This window comes from Cherax quadricarinatus, chromosome 32 (assembly GCF_038502225.1).
Source record: "Cherax quadricarinatus isolate ZL_2023a chromosome 32, ASM3850222v1, whole genome shotgun sequence".
Classification (NCBI taxonomy): Eukaryota; Metazoa; Arthropoda; class Malacostraca; order Decapoda; family Parastacidae; genus Cherax; species Cherax quadricarinatus.
In genome coordinates, this window is record NC_091323.1 from 26,407,669 (window position 1) to 26,434,553 (window position 26,885).

A 26,885-nucleotide genomic window follows, 5' to 3' on the forward strand; every position below is an offset into this window, starting at 1 on the left:
TCCTGAGGCAGGCTGTAATCAACAAGTGCCCGATTATAGGTTGTCCAACCAGCCTAGGTGATTTTCCACCGTGAACGAACTGCCGTCACCGGCACTGCTAAGGCTTCATTTGTAGAAGTAAGTACTGGAAGATGGTCACTCCCCATGAAGGGGCCTACAGTAACAGTAGCTGTAGTAAAATATCCACACCCAAGAACGAGGTCTAGGGTAGAAACTCGCCCAGTATAAGGATCCACTCTAGTCTCCAAACCTGGTGGCGTGAGCAACGAAAGGTGAGATGCAAGGAGGGTTTGGAACAGGGCCCTACCTGTGGGATTCACCGATCCCAAAGAAATGGATGGCTCCCAGAACTGATGCCTTGCATTAAAGTCTCCCATGACAAGCGTAGAACCAAGGAGTTGTCCAAAGTAATAGGTAAATTCACTTTGCGTAACCGACCTGCCCGGATTATAGATCTGGAGTATGTTGCACCACTGAGTGCCCAAGGCAACTCCCACAGCCAGAGTTTCCAACACTCCACTCTCATAGGCTTGGAGAGAGAGGGTTGTACTCTGGAGCCTGTTGCATACAAGAAGAGCTAGGCCACCTCCGCTCCCTTCAAGGCGATCCCTACGGTAAACAGTGAAACCAGGCATCCGAAAAGAATGTCGAGGGCGTAACCATGTCTGAGAGAGACCCCACCACCAGTGGCTGTACCTCAGCCAGATACCTCTGAAGGTCTGGAAGCTTCCCCAGTACAGAACGTGCGTTCCAGAGAAGAAAAACAGAGGGGTGAGAAAGGTTCACGTGTGTGAACTAAGCAGGCCAATAAGGCAAGGGAGAACCGAGAGACATGCAGTCACAAAAGAGGTGCCCTGGAGGTAAGAATGTAGCACCTCCTCCACCAGGAGGAGGATAGGATGAAGGAATAAAGCCCAGGCAGGCGAAAGTGAGAAAGCGGGATCTTCAGACATGAAGGGTCCTGGAGTGGAAACAGGCCGAGGCTGGGGTCGAGGAGAATTGGGGGGGAGTCAGCTGCGAGACAGGAGGCTCCGGGTAGGGTATGATGTCCATCTGAACGAGTCGATTTGGAAACTGTACCACCTCGACGGGAGGACATGCGTTGTGGACGAGAGGGGGCATGTGCAATAATTTCCGCAATGGAAGCCGGGTCCGAGGACACCCTAATCTAATGTTGCCCCGGGGGTGGGGAATCCTCTAAAGGTAAAGAGAGGTCCGCAAGAGCCCCAAACCTATTTGTAACAGGGATATTAGCCCTCACAGCTGTGGAGTACAGATGCCCTGGCCGTGTTGGTGTTGGGGAGAATCCCTTAGTGGGGGGCACTGGAGGCGAAGGAGGCAGGGGCTGACGGACTGTGACTAGCTTTACGGACCGCAAGCAGGAGTTAAATTCATCGAGCGTACAAGACCGGGCCCTGGCTGAGTTTGCCAGATCAAGAGCCTGGCAAGACTGGGAGGTAACCTTGTGGTTCCCCTTACAGAAGTAGCATGAAGCTGGGCGGGTACAGGTAATGCCGTCTTTAACTACTGGGTGAAACCCGCTGCAGTTCACACATTTTACCTTACCACGGCAAGACAACTCTCCATGCCCGAAAAGGAAACATTTCCAACACCGGAGTAAAGGAAAAGTATAAGGAAGAACAGGAAATCTTAGATGCCAAGTCACAAATTTCGGGAGAGCACCTGAGAAACATACACGAACCATACGAGATGGGGTAAGACGATTCGAGAGGCTCCAAACTCCCCGCAAACCTAAGTCGTCACCCCCACTGTGAACCAATTCAGAGTGGATCTCCTCATCTGAGAGGGATGTAGAAATCGGTCCAATTCTGCCGTAACAACAGCCAGCAGCGAGGATTGAGGAGTGGATCTCCCAGCAAACATTCCACCTACCCAGAACATGAATGGCATTTCGTGGCAAATTTTTAGCCAGAAAAGACTGATGATGGAGCCGGAGCCTTAGGGCTGCACCCCTACCGAGTTGTTGGACGCCCTCATCTATGCAAGCCTTGCCGAAAGGAGATCCACTGATGGCGTTGGTGACGTCCCGTGGGTTGGTAAAGGGTGTACCGCCATCCTTAGGACGCACAAGAAGAGAAAGATTATGAGCTTGAGTAGAATTCTGGACTGTGATGATGCGCGTACCACTCTTAAGAGCATGAAAGGAAATATCTCTACCAACGTGGCGTAGGAGCGCTTTGCCAATACTATGGTCGGAAAGATACGCAGTAGAAGAAGTCGGTCTTAATGTAAAGAATTTAGTCCATTGTGTGGTTTGAAACCGAGTGCGGAGAGGGAGTGCATGACGTGTCGGTCTTTTCCGAGTAGAAAGGGAAGGTAATGAAGTAACATCATTAGGAGATTGTCGTTGACGTTTAGAAGTGGGACCAGAGTCGGTCCGACATGGGACGGGCTGGCGATTCGAAAATCGCCGCACCGTAGAGGGAGAAGCCGGAAGCATAGTCAAAGGAGAGCGGAGGTCAGACAAATCAAAGGAGTCAGTGGAAGCCCCGGTACCTGAAGCGGGTGAGGAAACAGCACCAGCAAGAGGTACAGGGGCCTTAGGAATATCCGAAGAGTGGCCAAAAGATGAGGCGAGGTCAGAACGGGGTGCGGTAACAATAAGGGGCCCGGGGTTAGCGGGGTCATGGATCGGGTACTCCATGGTTAGGTTACTTCTTTCTTTTTGTTTTTAAGAAAAAAAAGGAAGAAAAGAAAATAAAAATAAAAAAAGAATAAAAAAAGGGGGGACCAGGGAGGGATAGTTCCTAGGAGGAATGAAAGGGCTAGAAATCTCCCTCCGTGCCCAATAGGACCTCAGCACCGCCAGTAGCACAGATGCATGGAACCCGTGCCATATCCTACCCATCATGCCAGTAAACCAGCAATCGGAGATAGCAACCTCACATCTGCCGAGCTATCTCGGTGGACAAAAGAGAGGGCGGCTGGATATCCTTCACAAAGCATACCTCCTTCGGCCACCACCCCTGGAATCCAAAAGGTGGCTTCCAGAGATATACCCGTCGCCCGAAAGACACCCAAAGCCACCCTCCGAGATACCGGAGAGGGATTGGGACATCCCCAGGCGATCTAGATTCCACGGCAAACTACGCCACCGCCAAGAACCTCAACGGAATGGGATGGACCCTGGTACCCTTTCCCCTACCCAGGAACTAGCACGCCTGTGGAAAAAATTCCAAAGGCCAAAAAAGTAAGGGCAAAAGGGAGGGGTGGGGAGGAGGAGGAGGAAAGGAAAAAGGGGAGGATGGGATAGGGAAGGGGGGATTGGGGGGTAATTAGGTTCGGTCTGAGGAAGGAGACAGACAGGTCTAATTCCTCAGACCAAGAGCCTCTTCACCACGCCAAGGAGCCCCCCTTGAAGAGGTCTTGCTTCAGAACGATCTTAACATTCAGGTACATTTGAGTTAGTATAACATCATAGGTTAATGAATTCTATAGGATTTCAAGTGTTTATTAATACTCATCAGATTTCATACTGTAAAATACAAAAATGAGAACTCTTTCACACTTCTAAAAAATATATAAATACTACTTATCAGTTACAAATTGAATTTGTAACTATATATGGCATAAAGAACAGCAACTTGCTTTATCAAAGTAGACAATATGGTAAACACTAAATACATTACATCAGTAAAGTTTGTTAAATCCATCCATGTAGTTTTCCAAAATATGGATTATTTTTTTCTCCCACTGATTGGCAGAAAATTTTCATACTATATCCTAAGCAAGTTATATACCTTTCATACTGGCATAATAATATTTAAAACAATATCTTCACTTTATTAGCACCATTGACAGCTTACATCTTTGGATAAACTTGTGTATTTTTTATCTTTTAGTATATAAACATTCTCTCTCTCTCTCTAAATAATTTTGCCTCTTTGCGAACTGTTAAGTATCTTTTAGCACATATAATGTACGAAGAATACCATACAAAAAATTCTGCAAAATGATTTTTCTTGTGAATTACGTCTGTTTTGGTAAAAATACAGGAATGGTTAGATTTAATATCAATCAACAACAACCCTATTTGGGATTTGTTCTAGAGGCTTACATAAAAAGTAAGGAAATCAATAAGACAATAAACCTAGCTGTGAGTTATCCCAAAATATCTATCTCTTCTTCATCTTTGTTGTGATCATACTGTTGCACACTCTCTCTGTAAGTTGTTGTTGATACAAGCACAACTTCTTCCTGCTCAAAAAGTCCACTTTTTTTTTCTTTCATTAACTGCCTGTGTTCTTTTTTGCTTCTTATATATTGCAGATGCAGATCTGGTGAAGTGTACTAAAAGAAAGATACATGAAAATTAGGGAAAAATTTAGTAATATTTTTCTTAATTTGTTTTTATCGTAGGAAATATTTAATAATATTATCTTTCTGTACCATTCTCTATGCTGATTTTGTCAGAGTTCATTATTAAGGGCCACAAACTGTCTACTTAACCTAACTTAAAAGCCTGACCCCTAAAAACAGCACTATAAAAGTGCTCATCACTGAAGTATGCTAGCCCCTTCTAAAGCTACAACTGCAAGGTTTGTCTCTTGCACTTTAGGATATCCTTCAACCATCTAAGAAGTGATTAACCCTTAAACTGTCCAAACGTAGATCTACGTTTTTTCAACATTTGAAAGTATGTAAAAAAACGTAGACCTTTTTTTTGTTTTTACATTTGAAAATGTGTAAAAAACTTGAATCTACTTTTTTTTTTTTGTTATATTTGAAAATATGTAAAAAAATGTAGATCTACTTTTGGAGCACTACGCATGTGAACGTAGATCTGTTTGGACAGTTTAAGGGTTAATATACATTCTTCAGGGTTTCTTGGGGTAAATTTCCCATGACTTGTGGATGGTATCCTTGAGCCATGGGAAAACAAACGTGGAGGTTTGATCCTCCAATCTCTTGAACTGGAGAGCAAAACGACCTGGCTGTATGGTTGGATAAAAAAAGGTTAGAGAATGATATGCTGTAGGATTTGAATCTCTGCAGAGTACCTGACTCAGCAGCTCCCAGAGAAAACTGGCCTAAGTAATGGGTAGACAGTTGTGGGAGTGACTGACATCTTTACCCTAAATGGTCTCTATCACAACCCAGAAGTTCTCAATGGCCAGTCAACGAAGAAAGGTACCTCACAGTCACAAAGTCACTGAATAACAGATTTCATTGTGTGGCAAGATGCACTATTTTGTATAAAGATCACTTGAAAAATTTAGACACATGTGCAACACCTGGGTATCTTTATTGTAGACGTTTTGCCAGCCAGTGGCTTTATCAATACAAATTCTAGGACATGATTAGAAGACAGTAGAACTATATACAAAGGATGAAGTAATCAGTCCCTCGGCCTTGAAGTTGGTGTTAAGAGCACCATGGTCGTGAACAGTATACCATTCATGTATATAAAGATCACTGCACCATGCTATGTGAAAGATTTGGGCAAATGATTACTGAGCAATTCTAGGTACGTATGTTAATACAGTTAACATTACTGAGGTCATTTTTCTAGGCTTCCCTGGATATGCTTTTGGTGTGGGCATGTCATCAGCACTCATGCACATAGATGGCTTCTACTATTTCCTTTTGTTTGATGCCTTGCGTTATGTAACCCAATGGTCTGTGCAATAATCTTTTTGGTCAATGACTTACTCCTGCCCATATTATTTGTTAATAACCAAAAATGTCTGACAAACTCGGCCCTTGAAACCACAAGGCACATGGGGACCATGGACACAAAACTGTCCACCAAACAAGCCTAGAAAGAACTTAGAATCCTGAGACAACCCACTATGAGTTGCCAGGCCATAATAACTGCCTGATCCAAAAACCTACCAGGGTATGGTATGACTTTAATGATGAGCAGTGTATCACTCCTCAGGATGTGACCAACAACAGTCCAGAGAATTAAAATGAATTCTGCATAAATTACATGAATTCTGCCTAAAACAGAGCCGAGAAGTGTAGAGCTGGAGTGATGGTGAAGTGCTCTAGATTGGGAAGGAAGAAAAACAGCAAAATGAAAAGAATTGAATAGAATGAAAACTACAAGGAACCACAGAAGGCTGTAACCAAAGGTCACATAATGCTGATGTCAAGCATATAGTATATATAATGTAATCAGTTCATGCAATTATCTGGTAGATGCTGCTTATGCATTAGCTGAAACCAAGACACTGAACAAAGGATAATTAAAATAACAAAGAGAGGAAAGAACAAAATTAATGCTGACAACTCTACCAACAGAGAAAAATATACAAGGATTTGGAGTGATAATGGCATTTATCTTTAATAAGTTAGTTCAGATAGATTTTATGTATTGCAACAGCTGATAAGCAGCTGACTAATGTGGAAACTTTAAAGATAACAAGGCAAGTGCACACATGCACACACACAAATGACTAGTATTTACACACACACACACACACACACACATGCAGTACAATCTAAGCACAGAAACAAAGTTCTAGGAATAACCATTATCCTACACCTGTCCTCTGAAGCATACATAAAAAGAACATTTAGCAGCAGAAGCACACGATAAGCTTGCAAGTGTAAGCCTGACATTCAGGAAGTTAAACAAAGACTCATTGAAGAATCTATGCCTTGTCAGAACTAATGTTGGCCCTGCACATAGAAAATACAAGGAAAACTCAAGAAAGTACAATGGAATACTGTACATCAAAACTGGTACCTGAGTTAAGGAAAAACAAATTGTGAATCAAAGTTCTAAGTACAATGGAATACTGTACATCAAAACTGGTACCTGAGTTAAGGAAAAACAAATTGTGAATCAAAGTTCTAAGTCCTATGTCACAGAAGACAAAGAAATAAGATGAAATACAATCACAGTTATTGAGAGTTGGAGCTCAACCCAAATCCAATAGGTAAACACAAACAGGTAATGACATGCTCATATTCATGCATGCAAGATCATAAAACAATGACAAACAGGTAAAGATGATTTGAAGGCATGCTCATAAGGGAAAACAAGATGCCAGTGTTGAAAGGTAAAGTAAAAAAAAAAAAAATGCAGCACTGAAAGGATACTAAAAAAAAATTTCCTAACAAATTTTCTTCATGGAATAAAAGAGAAAGTGTTTAATATGGAAACTTAAACACATTACATGCAATATTAAATACTGCAGAGAGAACAGTACAAGCACAGTTCTGCTCCTGTAGATAGAAACAGGTACAATAATCACCACACACTACCTATATGTAGAAAAATATTTTTACTAAAAAAAAAAAAAAAAAAAAAAAAAATAGTTACCTTTTTCCTTGTTTTGTTTTGCTTAAATTTCTGAGTAGCATTCTTTTTGGAGCTCCTGGTATGTGAAGACAGGTGAGTCATGATTAGCGGATCATGTCTAGGAAACCTTCTTGAATGTTGAGTCTTTGTGAGTTTTAAGTTGATGCCCTCACTCATGTTAGGTCTGTCTTCAACTTTTCCAACTCCCAGGATTTTGTGTTCATTTGAGCTGCACTGTAAACTTTCATTCCTCCTTAAATAATTCTTATTATTGTATTTTTGTAATACTTTACCATACTGAAAAAAAATAAACTTAGCTTAAAAATTTTGTTACATAAAATGTTATAACTTCTTTCTACTTTCAACAAACTGGCCATATCCCACCAAGGCAGGGTGGCCCAAAAGGAAAGACAAAAGTTTCTCCTTTTAAATTCAGCAATATATACAGGAGAATGGGTTACTAGCCCCTTGCTCCCGGCATTTTGGTTGCCTCTTACAACACGCATGGCTTACAGAGGAAGAATTCTGTTCCACTTCCCCATGGAGAAATTTTTATCACCTCTATGTAACATTAAATTTATTTGTATTGCTGCACGTTATAATTTGTTATTTTTATTAACTGACTACAATCTAACCTATCCACACACAGCCTAAATAACTGAAATCAAGAAATTTACTGACAACAATATGCAAGAAATTGACTTAGAATTTGAAGGCCAACTTGGCTATGCAAAAACAACTGATCAGGTATGGAGTTAATAATGTACTTTACTATAAAAAAATATAAAGCAGGAAAACCAACAACAATATGCAATAAGTGGGGTTTAAACAAAGAATAAATTACATGCTATATAACTGTCTTACCTTGTTAATGGGTAATCTGCTTGTAGAATTATCATCAATGTTATCTAGCCCTCTTAAATAAAGGCGTATTCTTTCTAACTTTTCATCATCTAGACTAGATATTAAGTCAGTATCACCTGAAGTGAGAGAAATATCTGGTGATGTGGAACTGAGAATATTTAAAAGATTAAGTTTTTCTCGAATACCCCAAGACTGGGAGAGCATAACTCCTATTCCTTTACCGACTGCCCACTGTTCACTGCTATCAAGCTCACTCCTGGTAACAAAAACAAATAAGGTATTAAAAATATCTGCCCAACTCTTCCATATAAAAACTGATTTTTCTGTTCATTTAGTCACAATGAATTTAAAAAATAAGTAAACACAAAATCATTTACATGCATAACTTGGTATATTTTTATATATAAAGAGAATTTAACTAGACAGTATACTGTTTTTCATATAAATAAAGCTAGAAGATTCTAAATTTGAAGTGTGTAAAAAATGGTATTATTAATAAACCATTTTTACACAAGGTCCTTATTAAGTCTTAACAAGTGAATAAATCTTTCAACAAACCGGCTGTATCCCACCGAGGCAGGGTGGCCCAAAAGGAAAAACGAAAGTTTCTCCGTTTAAATTTAGTAATATATACAGGAGAAGGGGCTACTAGCCACTTGATCCCAGCATTTTAGCCGCCTTTTATGACACACATGGCTTACGGAGGAAGAATTCTGTTCCACTTCCCCATGAAGAAGTGAATAAGTAACAAAAAATATATCATTAAAATAAAAAACGAGAAAGGTACTAGAGATGAAAACAAAGCAAACTGTGAAAACGATATTCTTGTAATGATTAAGATAATGTAGCATAAAATATACATACATGTATATAGAGAAGCACAAAAAAAAAAGCAGATTGTGATAAATAACATAAGAAGAAATTGTTTTATAATGTTATATAGAGAATGAAGTGACCAGCCCTGCTTTATAAATCATACTAGTATGTTCATGAATGACAATCTAGCACCAGCTGAACAAAGGAGAGTATTAGTTCTGACTCACTGTAAATTGAGGATACAGTCAAGTGGGATGAGCAGCCATGTTGCATTTGAATCACCCCATTCCTCAAAAGAAGGGTATACAAATAAGATGGAAAGGCTGTTTGTATCAGAATACAATAGCACATAATGGATTTTTCCAAATCTTTGATGCACACACACACATATCAGATAACTACAATCTAAAACACTGAGAAGCAAGAAGTCTCATCTATTAATATTTTTTATTTAGGTTTCTGATATTTACACACAAATTTTAAAGCATCCTAAAGTTCACATTTATATATTGTATAAAAACTCACCATTTCATGTTACTATCCAATATATTGGAGGTTTTTTTTTTCCTAGGAGAAATGCCATTTTCTTTAGTGGATGCCTTATACTGCTGATATGTGGAAGGTAATTGTTTCTTATGAGGAACGTCAGCAATGGAGTGAAATAACACATTATTATTGGATGAGAGCTGGGATGATGTCGCTAGAGGAGACCGAAGTACCTTTGTACGTTTTCCTGGGTGACTTGCCCTCTCTTCACATCCTTTAATTTCTGCCTTTGAATTCAATTTACTGATACTCTCTTGTAGTAAATGTCTAGAGGAATGGGCTTCTGAGTTCTGTAACTCTTCACTGAACACATTATCAGGCAGTATACAGCTTAAAGATGCAGAGACCACTGAACAGTTCGCAAGACTTGAAAGCATGTGTAATGAAGGGGAAGTTGAAATCTGAACATCTTCCAGATTTTCCAAAAAACAATAAGGTGACTGAGGAAGTGCACATGAAGTGAGAGTTAAGGAAGAGGAAGATGGACTTAACATGTTACTATCTTCACTGTGAAAGAAATTGATGTCTTCCTTTGCATGTAGTGAACTGACTGGAGACAGTACGGCAATGTCATCTGAAAAATAAGAATTACTGCTGTACAGGCATTTATAATAAACTATGTATTATTAAAAGATCCTAAAAACATGATAGGCATAATGGTACTTGTTAAGGCATATAATTAAAAGTCAGAATGAATATGAACATTAATATGGGAGTATATCTAACACAAAGAAGCAAATTCTTTAGTGTCAGGACGTTTTGGAACCACATCTATTTACACTACAGTTTAAAAACTGTAGTGTAAAGCACCCTTCTGGCAAGACAGTGATGGAGTGAATGATGGTGAAAGTTTTTCTTTTTCGGGCCACCCTGCCTTGGTGGGAATCGGCCAGTGTGATAATAAAAAAAATAATATCTATTTACCCACCACATGATTCACATGCTGTACATAAAACCTTGCATGGTTCTTGCAGAGCTTTTTTAGCCACTTTAGTTAGGAATACATGCAAACTCAAAACTTCACCTTTCCAGATCAGTTAAACTAGTAACATTTGACTGAACTAGAAATCTACAAGTGTTGTATCTGATCTGGCAAAGAATATAAAAGAGTTACACAAGTAATTAAGAAAAGCTTCTTTAAACAGACTGCAAATCCACTAATAGTTGCTACACAAAATATATACTTATGCTTAGAAGACATGCAGGATCTTGTAAAAAACTATAGAAAAAAAGAGGCACACCAGGACATAGAAAAAAAAAATGAGCTATGTACAAAACAGAACTAGAAGGAATGATTAAAAATTTTAAGGCAAGAACTAGAGGCAAACTGTGTTCGATAAGAAATCACAATCTGCATAATCTAAAAAGAATGTCAAATTAGCAACCCAGATTAATGAGACTGCAGAATTAGTCTGTACAGATGGAGCTACACAAAGTTATAAAATATGTGAAAGCGGTTAACCCTTTCACTGTTGCAACCCCCAACATTAAAAAAAATATTTTCTGAAATGGTACAAAATCTTTTTTTTGTTGGTATAATGACACCAAAAATGCAAAATATGATGGAAAAAACTTATGGAATTATGTAGACACAAAGTTGGTGGCCTGGGTGCATTCCGTAATTTCACACAATTTGAATCCAACTTTAACCCTTTCAGGGTCCAGAGGACAAATTGCAAAGGGTGCACCTGTGTCCAAGAATTTAAAAAAAAATAATTTGTTATTTTTTCTTATGAAATGGTAGAGAAACTTTTTCTGAAGGTAATAAAACAAGAAGTACGAAATTCGATGGAAAATTGACGAAATTATGCCCTTGCGAATTTTGATGTGTCAGCGATATTTATGAATCGGCGATTTTGCCGAATTTGACTCCCATTTTAGGCCAATTACATTATTCCAGTCGACCAAATTCTTAGCTATTTCACTAGTTTTACTTCTATTCTATCGATTGAGCACAAGAAATTGCCCAATCAACTGTTTCAACTACAAAATAAAGTGATTGGAAATTGGTAATTTGGCCAATTTAACACAAAGTTCAAAATATTCCAATTTCAAAATAGGGTCCAGAATAAATAATGCAGGCATTCCCGGCACTAAACTAACATTTCCTCTGTTCATTAGTTATGTTTTCAGGCTTTACAAATGAATTCCATTTTGATTTTTTATTCACATAATGAATTTTTATTCAAACCAAAAAATAGATTTACTGTTGTGCAATATTGTAATAAGTGTATAAATATCATCATCAGATTTGTGAATGTATATTAGACCCACCAGCTGGCGTGTATCAGACGTGTGAGGTCGTTTGTTTACTCTTGAACACGGACAAAAATTTAACATTTCCGCTACTTTGAGCTCAGTTTCAAGCCATTTCCAGTACTAAAATCAATCAAAATCATCTACATTTCTGTAATATGTCTTCCAATCTATCAAATGAGACCAAGAAATTGCAAATACAACTATAAAAAATATACGATAAAACACTACAAAGTCGCTGTTTTAATAAAAAATCACGGTCTCAGTTTTTTTTCTCATTATACACTGTGTGCTGCAGGATTTGTTTTATGTGGTGCACACATACTACATAGATGTATTCTCTCATATCTAGGCCCAAATTTACCACTCACAGCTTATCAGAGTGAGCTGAGCTCATGGCATAGATCTACGGTCTGGACCCTGAACGTGAAGCCGTAGATCTACGGGACGGACCCTGAAAGGGTTAAGACAATTCCAAAGCTTAATTCGGTCCAATTCCTAGCTATTTCACTAGTATGCCTTCTATTCTAGTGATTTAACACAAAAAACTGCCCATTCAATTGTCTGAACAACCATATAATGTGCACAGACTTTGGTAATTTGGCCAGTTTTGCACAAAATTAACCTTTTCAGGGCTTCCGACATACTAGTACGGCTTACGCGCTAGGGTTATTGACATACTAGTATGTATAAATTCTAGCACCTTCAAATCAAGCAGGAAAAGGCTGGTAGGCCTAGATGTGAGAGAATGGGTGTGTGTGGTAGAAAAAATCTGGGACCTAGTGGTGCATTGTGGGAACGCCATTTTAGTACATCTTGTTCACCATGCCTCGCGGTAAGAAACTCCTCACTCCTCGGCGAAATGGGACACTTTTGTTCCCCAGTGAGAGTTCTAATACAGATGGAAGTGCCAGTGAAGATGAGTTTCAAGATTCTGTGCATGGTGGTGCCAGCCATGAGGCACCAGCAGTGGGCCATGCTGCCATCCACACCACTGCCTCAGCTGATCTACAACAAAGGCCACCATCCCCCACCCACCCACCACACCAGCCTCCACAACCACAACCTCCACAACCACAATCTCCACAACCACAACCACCTGTCAATATCCAGTACCCACCAGCAGACCACACCTGGGATTGGCAGGAAGCTGACAATTTTGTTCCCAATCCTAATCACTTTGATGAAACTCTAAGTGGAATATGGTCATCTTGTACACTTGGGAACAATGCCACTGAACGGGAATGTTTCCAGTTATTCTTTGACGAACCCCTGATGAAAATTATTGTCAGGGAATGCAACAGATACTTCGAGTACACCATGGCAAACGCAATACTTTCACCAAAATCATGCCTTCACTAGTGAAGGAGACAACTGTGGCTGAGAAGTATCTTTTCTTTGCCACAATAATGCTTATGCCACATGTGTATAAGCACAGTGTCAAATCATACTGGTCAGCAGACCGTCTGATTGCAACCCCAGGTTTCAGTGATATAATGCGAGTGAAGCGATTTGTGCTACTATTACGTATGCTTCACTTCTCAGACAAAACCAGGCCTGACATAAACAACAGGTTATATAAGATTAGGAATGTGTTTGTCTATCTGAAACAGAAATTCAATATATATTTTTATCCCTTCAGGAAACTTGTTACTGATGAGTCTTTGATTCTGTTCAAAGGAAGACCCTCATTTAAGCAGTACATACCAAGCAAAGGTGAATACAGGAAAGAGTAAGGTTATGAGGATAACAAAAAGATTAGGTGATGAAAGATTGAATATCAGATTGGAGGGAGAGAGTATGGAGGAGGTGAACGTATTCAGATATTTGGGAGTGGACGTGTCAGCGGATGAGTCTATGAAAGATGAGGTGAATCATAGAATTGATGAGGGAAAAAGAGTGAGTGGTGCACTTAGGAGTCTGTGGAGACAAAGAACTTTGTCCTTGGAGGCAAAGAGGGGAATGTATGAGAGTATAGTTTTACCAACGCTCTTATATGGGTGTGAAGCGTGGGTGATGAATGTTGCAGCAAGGAGAAGGCTGGAGGCAGTGGAGATGTCATGTCTGAGGGCAATGTGTGGTGTGAATATAATGCAGAGAATTCGTAGTTTGGAAGTTAGGAGGAGGTGCGGGATTACCAAAACTGTTGTCCAGAGGGCTGAGGAAGGGTTGTTGAGGTGGTTCGGACATGTAGAGAGAATGGAGCGAAACAGAATGACTTCAAGAGTGTATCAGTCTGTAGTGGAAGGAAGGCGGGGTAGGGGTCGGCCTAGGAAGGGTTGGAGGGAGGGGGTAAAGGAGGTTTTGTGTGCGAGGGGCTTGGACTTCCAGCAGGCATGCGTGAGCGTGTTTGATAGGAGTGAATGGAGACAAATGGTTTTTAATACTTGACGTGCTGTTGGAGTGTGAGCAAAGTAACATTTATGAAGGGATTCAGGGAAACCGGCAGGCCGGACTTGAGTCCTGGAGATGGGAAGTACAGTGCCTGCACTCTGAAGGAGGGGTGTTAATGTTGCAGTTTAAAAACTGTAGTGTAAAGCACCCTTCTGGCAAGACAGTGATGGAGTGAATGATGGTGAAAGTTTTTCTTTTTCGGGCCACCCTGCCTTGGTGGGAATCGGCCGGTGTGATAATAAAAAAAAAAAAAATACCAAGCAAGAGGAAACGCTTTGGTATAAAGTTATTTGTGCTTGTAACTGCTACAGTGGTCTTGTATTGGACATTATTGTGTCCACTGGAAGTTATACATTGCAAAATACCAGGAAGTTATTGGGCATCTCTGGTGATGTGGTTAGAACAATGATGGAGCCATATCTTGGTAAGGGGCATATATTATATACTGATAACTGGTACACAAGCCCCTTGCTCAGTGATTTTTTGCGAGTGAACATGATAAATGTGTGTGGCACAGTGCATGGAAATCGTAAGCACATGCCCAGGTTTGATACTGGCACTTGTAGAGGTGAGGTGCAGGTGTTTGCTGCCAATGACATCATGGCATTTCGGTGGCATGACAAACGAGATGTCACACTGTTGTCATCAGTTCACCCTAACGAAATGACAAGCACTGGCAGGCAGAATGCACACACCAATGAACCCATTCTAAAACTTGCAGCTGTGATTGATTACACCCTCTATATGCACTCAGTGGACAAATGTGACATGCAGATTGGGTTTGCTGATTGTGTTCGCAAGAGTTATAAGTGGTACATAAAACTCTTTCTATATTCTGGACATTTCCATGCTCAATGCTTATAATATGTACAAGATGAGGACCAGAAACAAACTACCATATAGCAAATTTTGTTTGTCTGTCATCAGACAAATAGTATTCAAGTACCAAGGAACAACACCTGCAATAGAAAACCGCCCACTAAATTATCAACAACTATCTTCTTGTCTGAAGCATGGTGATCACTTCCTAATAAAACTGCCTGCTACTGCTTTCAAGAAAAAGGCTCAGAAGAGGTGTTACGTCTGTGCACATACAAAAAAACAAAATGCCCACAACAACGCAGAAACACACGTTTTATGTGTGAGGAGTGTAAAACCTGCTGTGCATGACACCATGTTTCAAAAACTTCCACAGGCTGCAGAACTTCTAGAAACATGTCCTCTGACTGTATATGTGTATATAAAATATAGAAAAATAGTAATAAACAACATTTCATATTGTTCGTTTGTGTAAACAAGTTTTGTAAACAATACAGTGACAACAGTGTTTGTGCAGTTATTGTGTAGTATAGAAAGAGAAGAAACTTACAAAATAGTGTTCATATTGGTCTCACAGGCCATAAAAGTTACTTAATAAAAAAAATTAAAAAGTAATAGAAAAAAGTAGAAAAAAAGTAAATAAAAGATTACCGGGTGACCGGCAGTCGGCGATGATGCCCTATGCAGCTCATTTTCTGTCAACTTCATGCCTCCATATCTCAGTAAGTATTGATGGCAAAAAAAATCTTTTCATAAGAAAAAATATTTTTTTTTTTTTTTTTTTAATTTTTTTGACCCTGAGAACAAGTCTGGGAGAGGGCCTGTCAACCCTGAAAGGGTTAAAGAAAAAATTCAAAAGTTAAAAATAAAGTGTAAACATTCCAGCCACTAAAGCAACAGTTCATCTGTTCATTAATCATGTCACTAGGCTTCTCCTATACAACATTTGCCCTCCTTAATGAATTTCTCACACATAAAATCCATTTTACTCCATTGTCAGATAATTAAATCTAACCAAGAATGATTGGTCATGGTTTTGGCCATTTCAATAATTGAAGCAATAACTGGCAAGACAGTGATGGAGTGAATGATGGTGAAAGTTTTTCTTTTTCGGGCCACCCTGCCTTGGTGGGAATCGGCCAGTGTGATAATAAAATAAATAAAATAAAACCTAGTACAACCCATAAAACAGACTGGAGGATCTTGAGAGGGGACTCTCTTATATATCCCCAGGAAAAAAAATGGACAAAAATTTAATACTGTATTTCTGATGCTTTAAGCTCTATTTCAAGCTACTTCTAGTCTGAAACAACCAAAATTATCTCTATCACAAGAGTATGTTTTTGATTCTATCCACTGATAATAAGAAACAGCTAATAAACCCATAAAAACCACCATAGAAAATAACTCTAGGCTGATACTTTTAATCAAACGCAAGGTCAGAAGTTTGGTTTTCCCATCATGCACTGTATGAGGCAAGAATTTTTTTATACTGTGTACACTCACCGCACACACATTCACTCGTTTCTAGGCCAAAATTCACCACTCACAGCATATCTAAGGGAGCTGTGCTTAAAATGCAGATCTACATGAATGACAAGAGCACCAGTGATGCACAACTAATCTACATGGGAGACAGTGAAAAGGTTAAAGTTTTTTTTACCACCATCAAGAGGAAAAACAAAGAGGTCACAACTGTAAATTATGGAAATAGTCCATGAATTGGACACATGTAAAACTAATCATTAAGAAAAATCAAAAGGCAAGAAGACAGTGTTCTGAATCAACATCAAGGATCATTTAGGATTGTCATACCATAGATTATGAAAAAATAAGATAGGTTCAGATATTTAACCTGGAGGGTTAGCCACACAGGATAACCAAAGTTAGTGCATCATTGAGGACTGTCTTATTTCCACTGGGGTCCTTTAATCTTGTCCCACAGGATGCAACCTACACCAGTCAACTAACACCCACATACCTACTTACAGCTAGGTGAACAGGGACAGCAGGTGTATGGAAACACCCCACATTTTCACCCATACCTTTGATGAATTCTGATTCTTTCTACTCCTGGAGCCCGGCCATGGGCCAGGCTCATCTGGTGTTTGCCTGGTCAACCAGGCTGTTGTTACTGGTGGTCCACTGCCCCACACAAACCAGGATTGAACCGTGGACACTCAGTGTGAGAGGCAAGTGAGAAATCAACCGAGCTGAGGGATACCTACTGAGCCACAGAATACAGACTAAACTGCTCTTGGGCACAAAAATGCATCAGGTGATTTCAACACCCACTCACATCCTACAGGTGATGCAGACTTTCACTTAGAGTACTGCCAGAGAGGATCCCACCTCACTCCATCTATATACATATAACATCCTGTCACTCTACTCCTTTACAACTTAACAAAGCCCACTTTGCAGGTAAAATTTGGTCTATAACAAGGGTTTCCTCTGCACCAAGTATTTTTAGCACATAAAAAATACTGGTATCATTAGGGACCATAAGATCTTGTCAAATAAGGCACTTATAGACTAATAACACACCTTCAAAACAAGTCTCTAACTCTGTTTCAAACAGATTTGTCTGTAGAATATGTTCAGTGTTCCAAACAAAAAAGTTGTCATCAATTACTTCTGGAGGAATAAGTGATGGAGCAATGTTTGCATCAGAAATTTCACTGTCCACTCCCGAAGAACAGTCCCAACTGAAATGAGAATAATTTTTACTCCTATATATACAATACTACATTGATAAAATATTGTTAAAAACTTGGACAAACAGTATGCACCTGTCAAACATTTAAATTAAAGCAAGATCATTGCCTACCACACAGACTAGTAAACCATGAACTACAAAATATTCTCAAAATACAAAATGACTTCTCAGATTGACAAAATTTATGTTCATAAATACTGAATCTATGGCATGAAGAGCTAAGCTAAGTGAAATTATCTTTCATGCTTAACTTTTTTAAATATAGTTTGGCTTCTACCCAAGCCTTCGTCACAGAACATTAAGTGGAGGGAAGAAAGAGGATGGAAAGGACTAAAAATAAAACTGAAAGTTACCTAGTGTCAAACATATCTGACGTGCTCATTGTTTCTAACGGCAAATCAGGAGATAAGAACGGCATGCTGTTTAAAGCAACACACCCTAGTCTTTCACTGGACATTATCTGCAATGGGAAAAAGTGGTTCTCTAATTAGCTTTATCAATACAAAATAGAGGTCAATATCAAACTCATGGATACAGTATGCAGTTTTTATGTATTATTACCTATTTCTGCTGTCAAGAGCCCCTAGTGGCCCACACTAGGAAACACTCGGTGTAGGAACAGGAACACCATCACTGCTCCTTTAGGTACAGTACTTAAAAAATTGAGCACACCTATGATGCTTATGTTTTCTCTGGTATAATCCTAACCAGGTCAGTTGGAACCATTTTGGAGGTCCTAGAGTTTTGGTTGAAATATGTGTCAATGACATTTTCCCCAGCTGGCATAAATTTATGACAGTGGCAGCTGAATGGTTAAAATGCACTAAAAATTCCATGTGCAGTAAGTTATAATGATGTACAGTAGAACCACAAATTTTGAACTTAATCCATTCCAGGAGCTAGTTCTAAAGTCGAAAAGTTTGAGAGGCGAAGCAATATTTCCCATAAGAAATACAGGTCTCCCTCAACATTCATGAGGGTTAGGGGATCAAGAGCCTCGCGAATGTTGAAAAACTGTAAATGTTTGGTGCCCAATATATTGTAGGGAAATATAATACAATACTGCTTCCTTAACTTGTTGAACCATGAACAATCATAAAATACATGAAACCGTCATAAATTGTACTAAATACATACGTTATGCCTTAACAACATGTATGTTATTAAATACCACTGCCTCCACCACTGCAAGTCCCTACTACCCTCCCTCCGACCCCCCACAACTGACAGCCAGCCCTCCCACCAGTGTGGTGAGTGTTTTGTTTGTTCATTATTTGCTATTAAACTACAGTATAAATAATGTCAACCCATTTATGAGTGCATATTGGAATGGCTATTCAGACAGGTATTGGAAGGTGACATCATGTGTTTACTCTTGAACACAGCAAAGAATCAAACATTTGTGCTACTGCTAATAATAATAATAATAAAAATAATAATACATATTAATAATAATAATAATAATAAATACGATAGAATTGAAGAAGGAAATTGTACAAAAATACGAGGGTTGAAGCAGTGGTGGAGGAAGTGGTTGACGCATCGTCAGTGTGGCTTTGTTTATGCTGGAGTATTAGTCTCCGTGCTCTTCCAAACATTTCACAATAATTCATTGTATTTGATGCTTGTAGATTGAGTGTGATTGGAGTGGTTGAGGCAGTGGTTGAGGCAGTGGTAGAGGCAGTTATAGAGGCAGTGAGTGAGGCAGTGAGTGAGGCAGTGGGTGAGGCAGTGGGTGAGGCAGTGGTAGAGGCAGTGATAGAGGCAGTGATAGAGGCAGTGGTAGAGGCAGTGGGTGAGGCAGTGGGTGAGGCAGTGGGTGAGGCAGTGGGTGAGGCAGTGGCAGAGGCAGTGATAGAGGCAGTGGTATTTACTAACATATATGTTATAAATAATAATAGTACATGTTAATATTAATAACATTTATAATAATAATAAATGTTATTCATAATGTACTATTATTATTTATAACATATATGTTAGTAAATATCACTGCCTCTACCACTCCAGTCACACTCAATCTACAAGCACCAAATACAATGAATTATTGTGAAATGTTTGGAAGAGCATGGAGACTAATACTCACCCCAGCATAAACAAAGCCACACTGACGATGCGTCAACCACTTCCTCCACCACTGCTTCAGCCCTCGTATTTTTTTACAATTTCCTTCTTCAATTCTATCGTATTTATTATTATTATTATATTAATATTATTATTATTATTATTATTAGCAGTAGCAGAAATGTTTGATTCTTTGCTGTGTTCAAGAGTAAACACATGATGTCACCTTCCAATACCTGTCCGAATAGCCATTCTAATATGCAGTCATGGATGGGTTTACATTATTTATACTGTAGTTTAATAGCAAATAATGAACAAACAAAACACTCACCACACAGTGGTGGGAGGGCTGGCTGCCAGTTGCAGGGGTCGGAGGGAGGGTAGTAAGGACTCGTGGCGGTAAACTTAAATATGATTTGCCAGCTGGGAATTTGGTGGTTGGGAATTCGCGAATGTGTGAAGCCCGCGAAAGTTGAAAACGCAAATGTTGAGGGAGACCTGTAATGGAAATACAATTAATCTGTTCCAGAAACCCAAAATATTCACAAAAAAATACATTTTATAGATAGTATTCCATTATAGTTTTACATACACACAGCAAATATAGTGTACAATTATCAATAAATTTAAACAAACATATAAAATAACATTTTTACTTACCTTTATTGAAGATTAGTGATGGCATCTGGAAGATAGGGAGGAGGAGAGAGGGAGTTGGGGTTAGTGTTTGGAAAGGGAATCCCCCCTCCATAAGGACTTTATGTATCAAAGCCCTCTCTGGGGTTACTTCCCTTCTCTGTCTTTTAATGCCACTAGGACCAGCACGAGAGTCACTGGACCCCTGTCTCACAAAATAACTGTCCATAGTCCTCTGTTTCTGGTGCCTCTAAGATTTCCTTAAAATGGGACATGGTTCTGTCACTGAACTTGTTGCAAAGATGGCTTGTTTCAGCTTGCTCAGGGTGGTACTTCTCCACAAACATTTGGACATCATTCCACTTGGCACAAATCTCTAACACTATCATCTGCCATCTCTTTATCCTTGATCCACACCAGCAACAACTTCTCAACCTGATCAGTTGTCTGTGGTCTTTTTTTGGTTAGCATATCAACACCTTTCACAACATCAGCTTCCTTGATTTGTTCTTTTTTTGCCAGGATAGAAGCGATGGTTGACTTGTTATTCCCGTACATCCTGGCAAGGTCAACAAGTCGCACACCACTCTCATACATCTGTATTATTTCCTTCTTCACATCTTTGGCATTTCTAACTTTCTTTACCACAGGGGTACCACTAGCAAGCTTCTTTGGGCCCATGGTAGCTTATTTCACAGTCCCACAAGCACTAAACACAGTGAATTAATTGTAAAATGTTTGAATGAGACTGCAGGTTAGTGTTCACTCAAGCATCAACAAAGCCAGACTGGTTCACGGCGCCTGCGCGGGGAGGCAGACAGAGCGGGCTGGCGGACAGGTCCAGTACCCAGTGGCTCGAAAGAAGGGGCAAGCTCGATAATAGGGACAAAGTTGGTTAAAAAAAAAGCGGTTGAAAAGCAGAGAGTTTGATAAGAGATATATTCAAAATTTGAGGTTCCACTGTATTACATTCAATGTATACAAATAAAGGAATAAACAGTCATTTCACATGCAAATATTTTGGGAAGTGTTAGCTAAAACAAAAACTTTATTTTGGTGCAAATGCTGAATACTGCATCATGGCAAATAAACAGAAAACAAACATATGATACTTTCATCTATGTTGATAACAGAGTAATTTTTATAATTTTTTTATTAATACATTGGCCATTTCCCATCGAAGCAGGGTAACAGGAAAAATGAGAAACACTCATCATCATTCACTCTATTACTGTCTTGCCAGAGGCATGTCTACACTACAGTTAAAAAAAAAATGCAAAATATCAACAACACTCCTTCAGGGTGCAGGCACAGTACTTCCCACCTCCAGGACTCAAGTTCGGCTAATTGGTTTCCCTGAATCCCTTCATAAATGTTACTTTGCTCACACTCCAACAGCACATCAAGTCATAAAAACCATTCATCTCCACTCCTATCTATCACGCTCACACATGCTTACCGGAAGTCCCAGCCCCTCGCATACAGAGCCTCCTTTACCCCCTCCCTCCAACCTTTCCTAGGATAATCCTTACCCTACCTTCTTTCTACTACAGATTTACATGCCCTCCAAGTCATTCTATTTTATCCAGTCCTCTCTAATGTCCAAACCGCCTCAACAACCCTTCCTCTGCCCTGCGGATAATGCTTTTGGAAACCCTGCACCTCCTCCTAATCTCCAAGCAATGGATTCTCTGCATTATATTCACATCACACAATGCCCTCAGACACATCTCCACTGCCTCCAGTCTCCTCCTTGTTGCAACATTCACCACCCGTGCTTTACACCCATAAAAGAGCATTGGTACCACTATACAGCGGAACCTCGTTTTTCCGCCGCTGCGTTTATCGGCAGGTTTTTCGGCGGAAATTTTGCTCTGCATTTCGGCCGTTGCCTCATACAACAGCCATATTAGATGTGTCAGCCCAGGATGCCATGTTTAGGAGAGTCAGTCTCCTTTTGTTGGCGAGTGAGCATATACTCCGTGCATTCATCCAAACATTTCCTTAAAATCCATTGTTTTTGGCATCTTTTATTAAGTGCGACTGTGAAATAAGCCACTGTGGGCAGGGGGGTGTAGCAGGCAGGCAGGGAGTGTAGCAGGGAGCATAGCAAGCATGCAGGGAAACAGGGAGTGTGGAATGGAGGCAGGGAGTGTAGCAGGGGGAGTGTGGGAGGGAGGCAGGGAGTGTAACAGGCATGGAGGGGAGTGTAGCAGGGGAATGTAGCAGGGGAGTGTAGCAGGGGAGTGTAGCAGGGGAGTGTAGCAGGGGAGTGTAGCAGGGGAGTGTAGCAGGGGAGTGTAGCAGGGGAGTGTAGCAGGGGAGTGTAGCAGGGAGTGTAGCAGGCAGGCAGGGAGTGTAGCAGGCAGGCAGGGAGTGTAGCAGGCAGGCAGGGAGTGTAGCAGGCAGGCAGGGAGTGTAGCAGGCAGGCAGGGAGTGTAGCAGGCAGGCAGGGAGTGTAGCAGGCAGGCAGGGAGTGTAGCAGGCAGGTAGGGAGTGTAGCATGGAGGGGAGTGTAGCAGGCATGCAGGGAGTGGAGCATGGAGGGGAGTGTAGCAGGCTTGCAGAGAATGTAGCATGGAGGGGAGTGTAGCAGGGAAGCAGGGAGTGTGGAAGGGAGGCAGGGAGTATAGCAGGCAGAGAGGGAAGTAACCCCAGAGAGTCCTTATGGAGGGGGATTCCCCTCTCTCCATAAGCCAACAAATCTTCAATAAAGGTATGTAATAGTGATTTAAATGTTTATTTTATTTAGTTCTCATTGTTTTGTGTATGTAAAACTAAAATTAATCTTTTAAAAATGTATTTTTTTTGTGAATATTTTTGGGCGTCTGGAACGGATTAATTGTATTTACATTAATTCTTATGGGAAATATTGCTTCGAATTTATGCCAACCTTCTGGAACGGATTATGGCTGAAAAATGAGGGTCCACTGTACTCTCATATACACCACTATACTCTCCCTTTTGCTTCCATGAATAATGTTGTCTCCATACTACTTAACAGAGTAAGCATGGTTGTCTTATGTTGGGTTATGTTAAGTTACGTATATGTATATAATATTAGGTCTGGCCCTATGCCTCTACTTCACTCTAAGTGAATGATGACCTTCTATCAGGGTTGACAGACTGATCACTTCAAATTATCTCCACTTTCGCTATCTCCAGTGGTATATTCTCCTGTATCTGGCTTATGAAGCCTGTTGTGTAGGCAAAACATTTGGGCAACAGATACCTAAGTGTTGTAAATGCATACTGTTCATTAACTTGCTGGTATTGTATACCATTAATATACGTTAGGTTATCTTGTTTATCCCATTGCACAACATGAAACTTTCTCTGTAGCAGAGCCCACCTCATGCTGGACATCTTTGACTATATTTTGTCAAAATAAACTGAGAATCAGCATTAAATTATTGCTAAATCAAGTACTGCAGGTGGTCAACAATTTATCCTTATTAGGTCTGATAGAGAATCAGTATTATCAGCCTCCATTACAAAAGTGCTGAATAAATATTTTGAAGTACAAGGAGGGTGCCAAAATAAGAGTGGTGGGTATAAAATTTTCAGTCCAGTACTACCCTCAGAGAAGGTTCCTTGGTGGTGGTGAGGGGCTCTTGATCTAGGGAAATGGACTGTGCTCCAGTTCCCTGAATTAAGCATGAATACCTTCCACATCCCCCCCCCCCACAGGTGCTGTATAATCCTAATCATAATCAGTCCAGTATACTGTGTCAAGACAAATTTTAGCAGAAAACAAGTTAGGAATAAAGCCAAAGAATACCTAATAAATAAAGCTGCAATAAGGAAGGACATAGATTTCTTGCAGAAAAACATTCACAATTATTTTCTAACCCAGTACTTTCATTTTTTATTTGATTCACTTTTATTAACATCTATATGGGTAAAACTACAGCATGTAACTATGTGATACATGTGTCCCGTAGCTCGATTGCTGGAGCACTCAACTCACACATCGAGGTCCGTGGTTTGACCCCCAGTATGGATGGAAACATTAAGAACATAAGAACATAAGAACGAAGGAACACTGCAGAAGGCCTACTGGCCCATGCGAGGCAGGTCCAAGTCTCCTACCGTCATGTTTCCCTAAGACACCTACTGTCCCTGTTCACCTAGCAGTAAAATGGGTACCTGGGTGTTAGCTGACTGGTGTAGGTCACATCCTGGGTACAAAATTGACCTAAACTGCCAGAGATACTGTGCAAAAAAGGAGCTTTCTATAGTGTCACTGATGCCAGCTAGGCCTGTATACACTATATATACCTGTATCATTATTATTATTATTATAATCAGAAAGAAGCACTAAACCACAAGGGTTATACAGCACAGCAGTATATATACCTGTAAAAATATAATTATTATTTTTATGGACTATGGAAATACATCAAAGTGATTAAATTATTGGGTTATCCTGCATTAACCTCTACACAATTTACTATATAATATCATTATAGGTTTAAAATTAAGTGTTCATGGCTTGGTTGATAGTCCTTATCTTACACCCTGAACTGGCAACGATCCCCGGCACCCGTAAAACGTTGGGCATGTTTCCTGAAACCCGCTACTCCTGTTTACCTAGCAGTAAGCAGGTACCCGAGTGTTAGCTGACTGATGCAGGTCACATCCTGAGGGGGAAAATTAAGCAATCCCAATGGAAATAATACAGACAGTCCCCTGTGACCTTGGGTGGCTACCCTCCAGGTTAAAAATCCAAATACCTTAAATTATTCTCCCTCAGCATCTCTCCTCATATGATTTGATAATATATATGGTAGATTGATTAAACGTATACATGAATAAAACGCAATAACCCTCGCACTGTCTTGCATACGTCACTATATTCTACCACTATATTTCCATCTCCTGCCTTTGCTTTCGTCCTCGTTTCTCTTCTTTGTTACCTACTTTTGGGAATGTTACTTCTGTACCATGACAATAGCATCTCAACAATTTTTACAATGCCACCGAAATAAACATAATTTGTATAGTAACAATGGTAGTTATCCACGCCACGCGACGAGACGTTAAAGCTAATTTTTTACACTTTTACCGTGCTACTAGACAATCAAAATACATACTCTCACATTAGTTATAATGCTTCTACTGTTTATTATCCCGGTCAGCCAAAAATGTATTGCTTAGGCAGCATATATGGACACTGTAAGGCCGGATTAGTAGAAGAGGTAGATGTGTTACAGCAGCTGTGGATCAGCTGAGACAACAACAACGTGGTGGTGACGCGCACGCGCTCCCTCACTACCAACACTTCTACTACTAATAATAGTAATAATAATAATAATAAAATAATAATAATAATAATAATAATAATAATAATAATAATAATAATAATAATAATAATAATAATAAAATAATAATAATAATAATAATAATAATAATAATAAATATCTTTATTTCTATAAGTACATGCACAAGGTGTACATTATTATTATTATTATTATTATTATTATTATTATTATTATTATTATTATTATTATAAAAAAGAAGCGCTAAACCACTAGGTATACAGTCCTAGCTGACATAAATGGCATACTACTATATAGAAAGCCGCTTGTTATGCAGAGCATTTCTGGTAAATTATGTCAGGTTTGTCCCAGGATGCGACTCACACCAGTCATTATTATGGACCCCATACCCATCTTTTGGGCGGTAGTCAAAGGATTACAGAGATACATAATGGGTCCAGGGACTGGGCCCCAAAGTTTTGATAACTTATTATTATTAAAGATTAGCCGGTATTCTCCCGGCCCGGGCCTTTTCCAAGTGGTGGCCCGGCCTTGGCTCCCTCTTTAGGGAGTGTCTGAGACCTAAGTCTCCCATGGGAGGAGGCACAAGTACTGTACCTCCTCATCTTTGGGACCAACTGTCTCCAGCCCTAGCCACAAGCTAGGCCTCTCTGGTCTGCCATCCCCGCCCCAAGGGGGCAAATGGAAATGACAGTCTTATGAGCTAAAGGCTCGGGCTCAGGCACCTACCCTACCCTAGAAGGGTTAGGCATTTATTTATTTATTTATTTATTTATTTATTTCCAATTTGTGCACACATACAGAGGTACAAAAAAATACAGATAAGAGCAGTATGCCAAAGCCACTTATACTATGCATAGCATTACGGGCTGGCTTAAAATTAACTTAAGACTAACTAAGCAATGATTATTATTATTATTATAATCAAGAAGAAGCGCTAAGCCACAAGGACTATACAGCGCTGCTACTAAGCAATGATGAAATCAGTGATAAAACATTAATGTAAACAGATAACTATAAAGCACAAGTGAGTATTACAAAGACAGGTCATATGGTTGCATTCAGTTAGGTAGTGATTCTGTTAGGTAGTGTATTTAAAAAATAATAAAGTTAGATTGGGTTTTAGGTTTAACATTTATGTGATATAATTGTGAGAAACATTTAAGATATAAAATTTATAATGTTCAGTTATTCAGTATTTATTTGGTTTTGGGTG

At 39.7% G+C, this 26,885-nt stretch overlaps 1 protein-coding gene across 1 annotated transcript; it reads right to left on the bottom strand.

The window, feature by feature from the left end:
* Window positions 1-3,451: 3,451 nt before the first annotated feature.
* LOC128690280 (uncharacterized) lies at window positions 3,452-25,656 on the bottom strand. The gene is made up of 7 exons (XM_053778885.2): window positions 25,484-25,656; window positions 18,041-18,147; window positions 17,516-17,676; window positions 9,479-10,073; window positions 8,138-8,393; window positions 7,295-7,570; window positions 3,452-4,311 (listed from the first exon to the last, which is right to left on the bottom strand). Exons 2-7 carry the CDS (start codon window positions 18,142-18,144, stop codon window positions 4,123-4,125), a joined length of 1,581 nt encoding a protein of 526 aa, XP_053634860.2. The 5' UTR covers window positions 18,145-18,147; window positions 25,484-25,656; the 3' UTR covers window positions 3,452-4,122.
* Window positions 25,657-26,885: the final 1,229 nt, after the last annotated feature.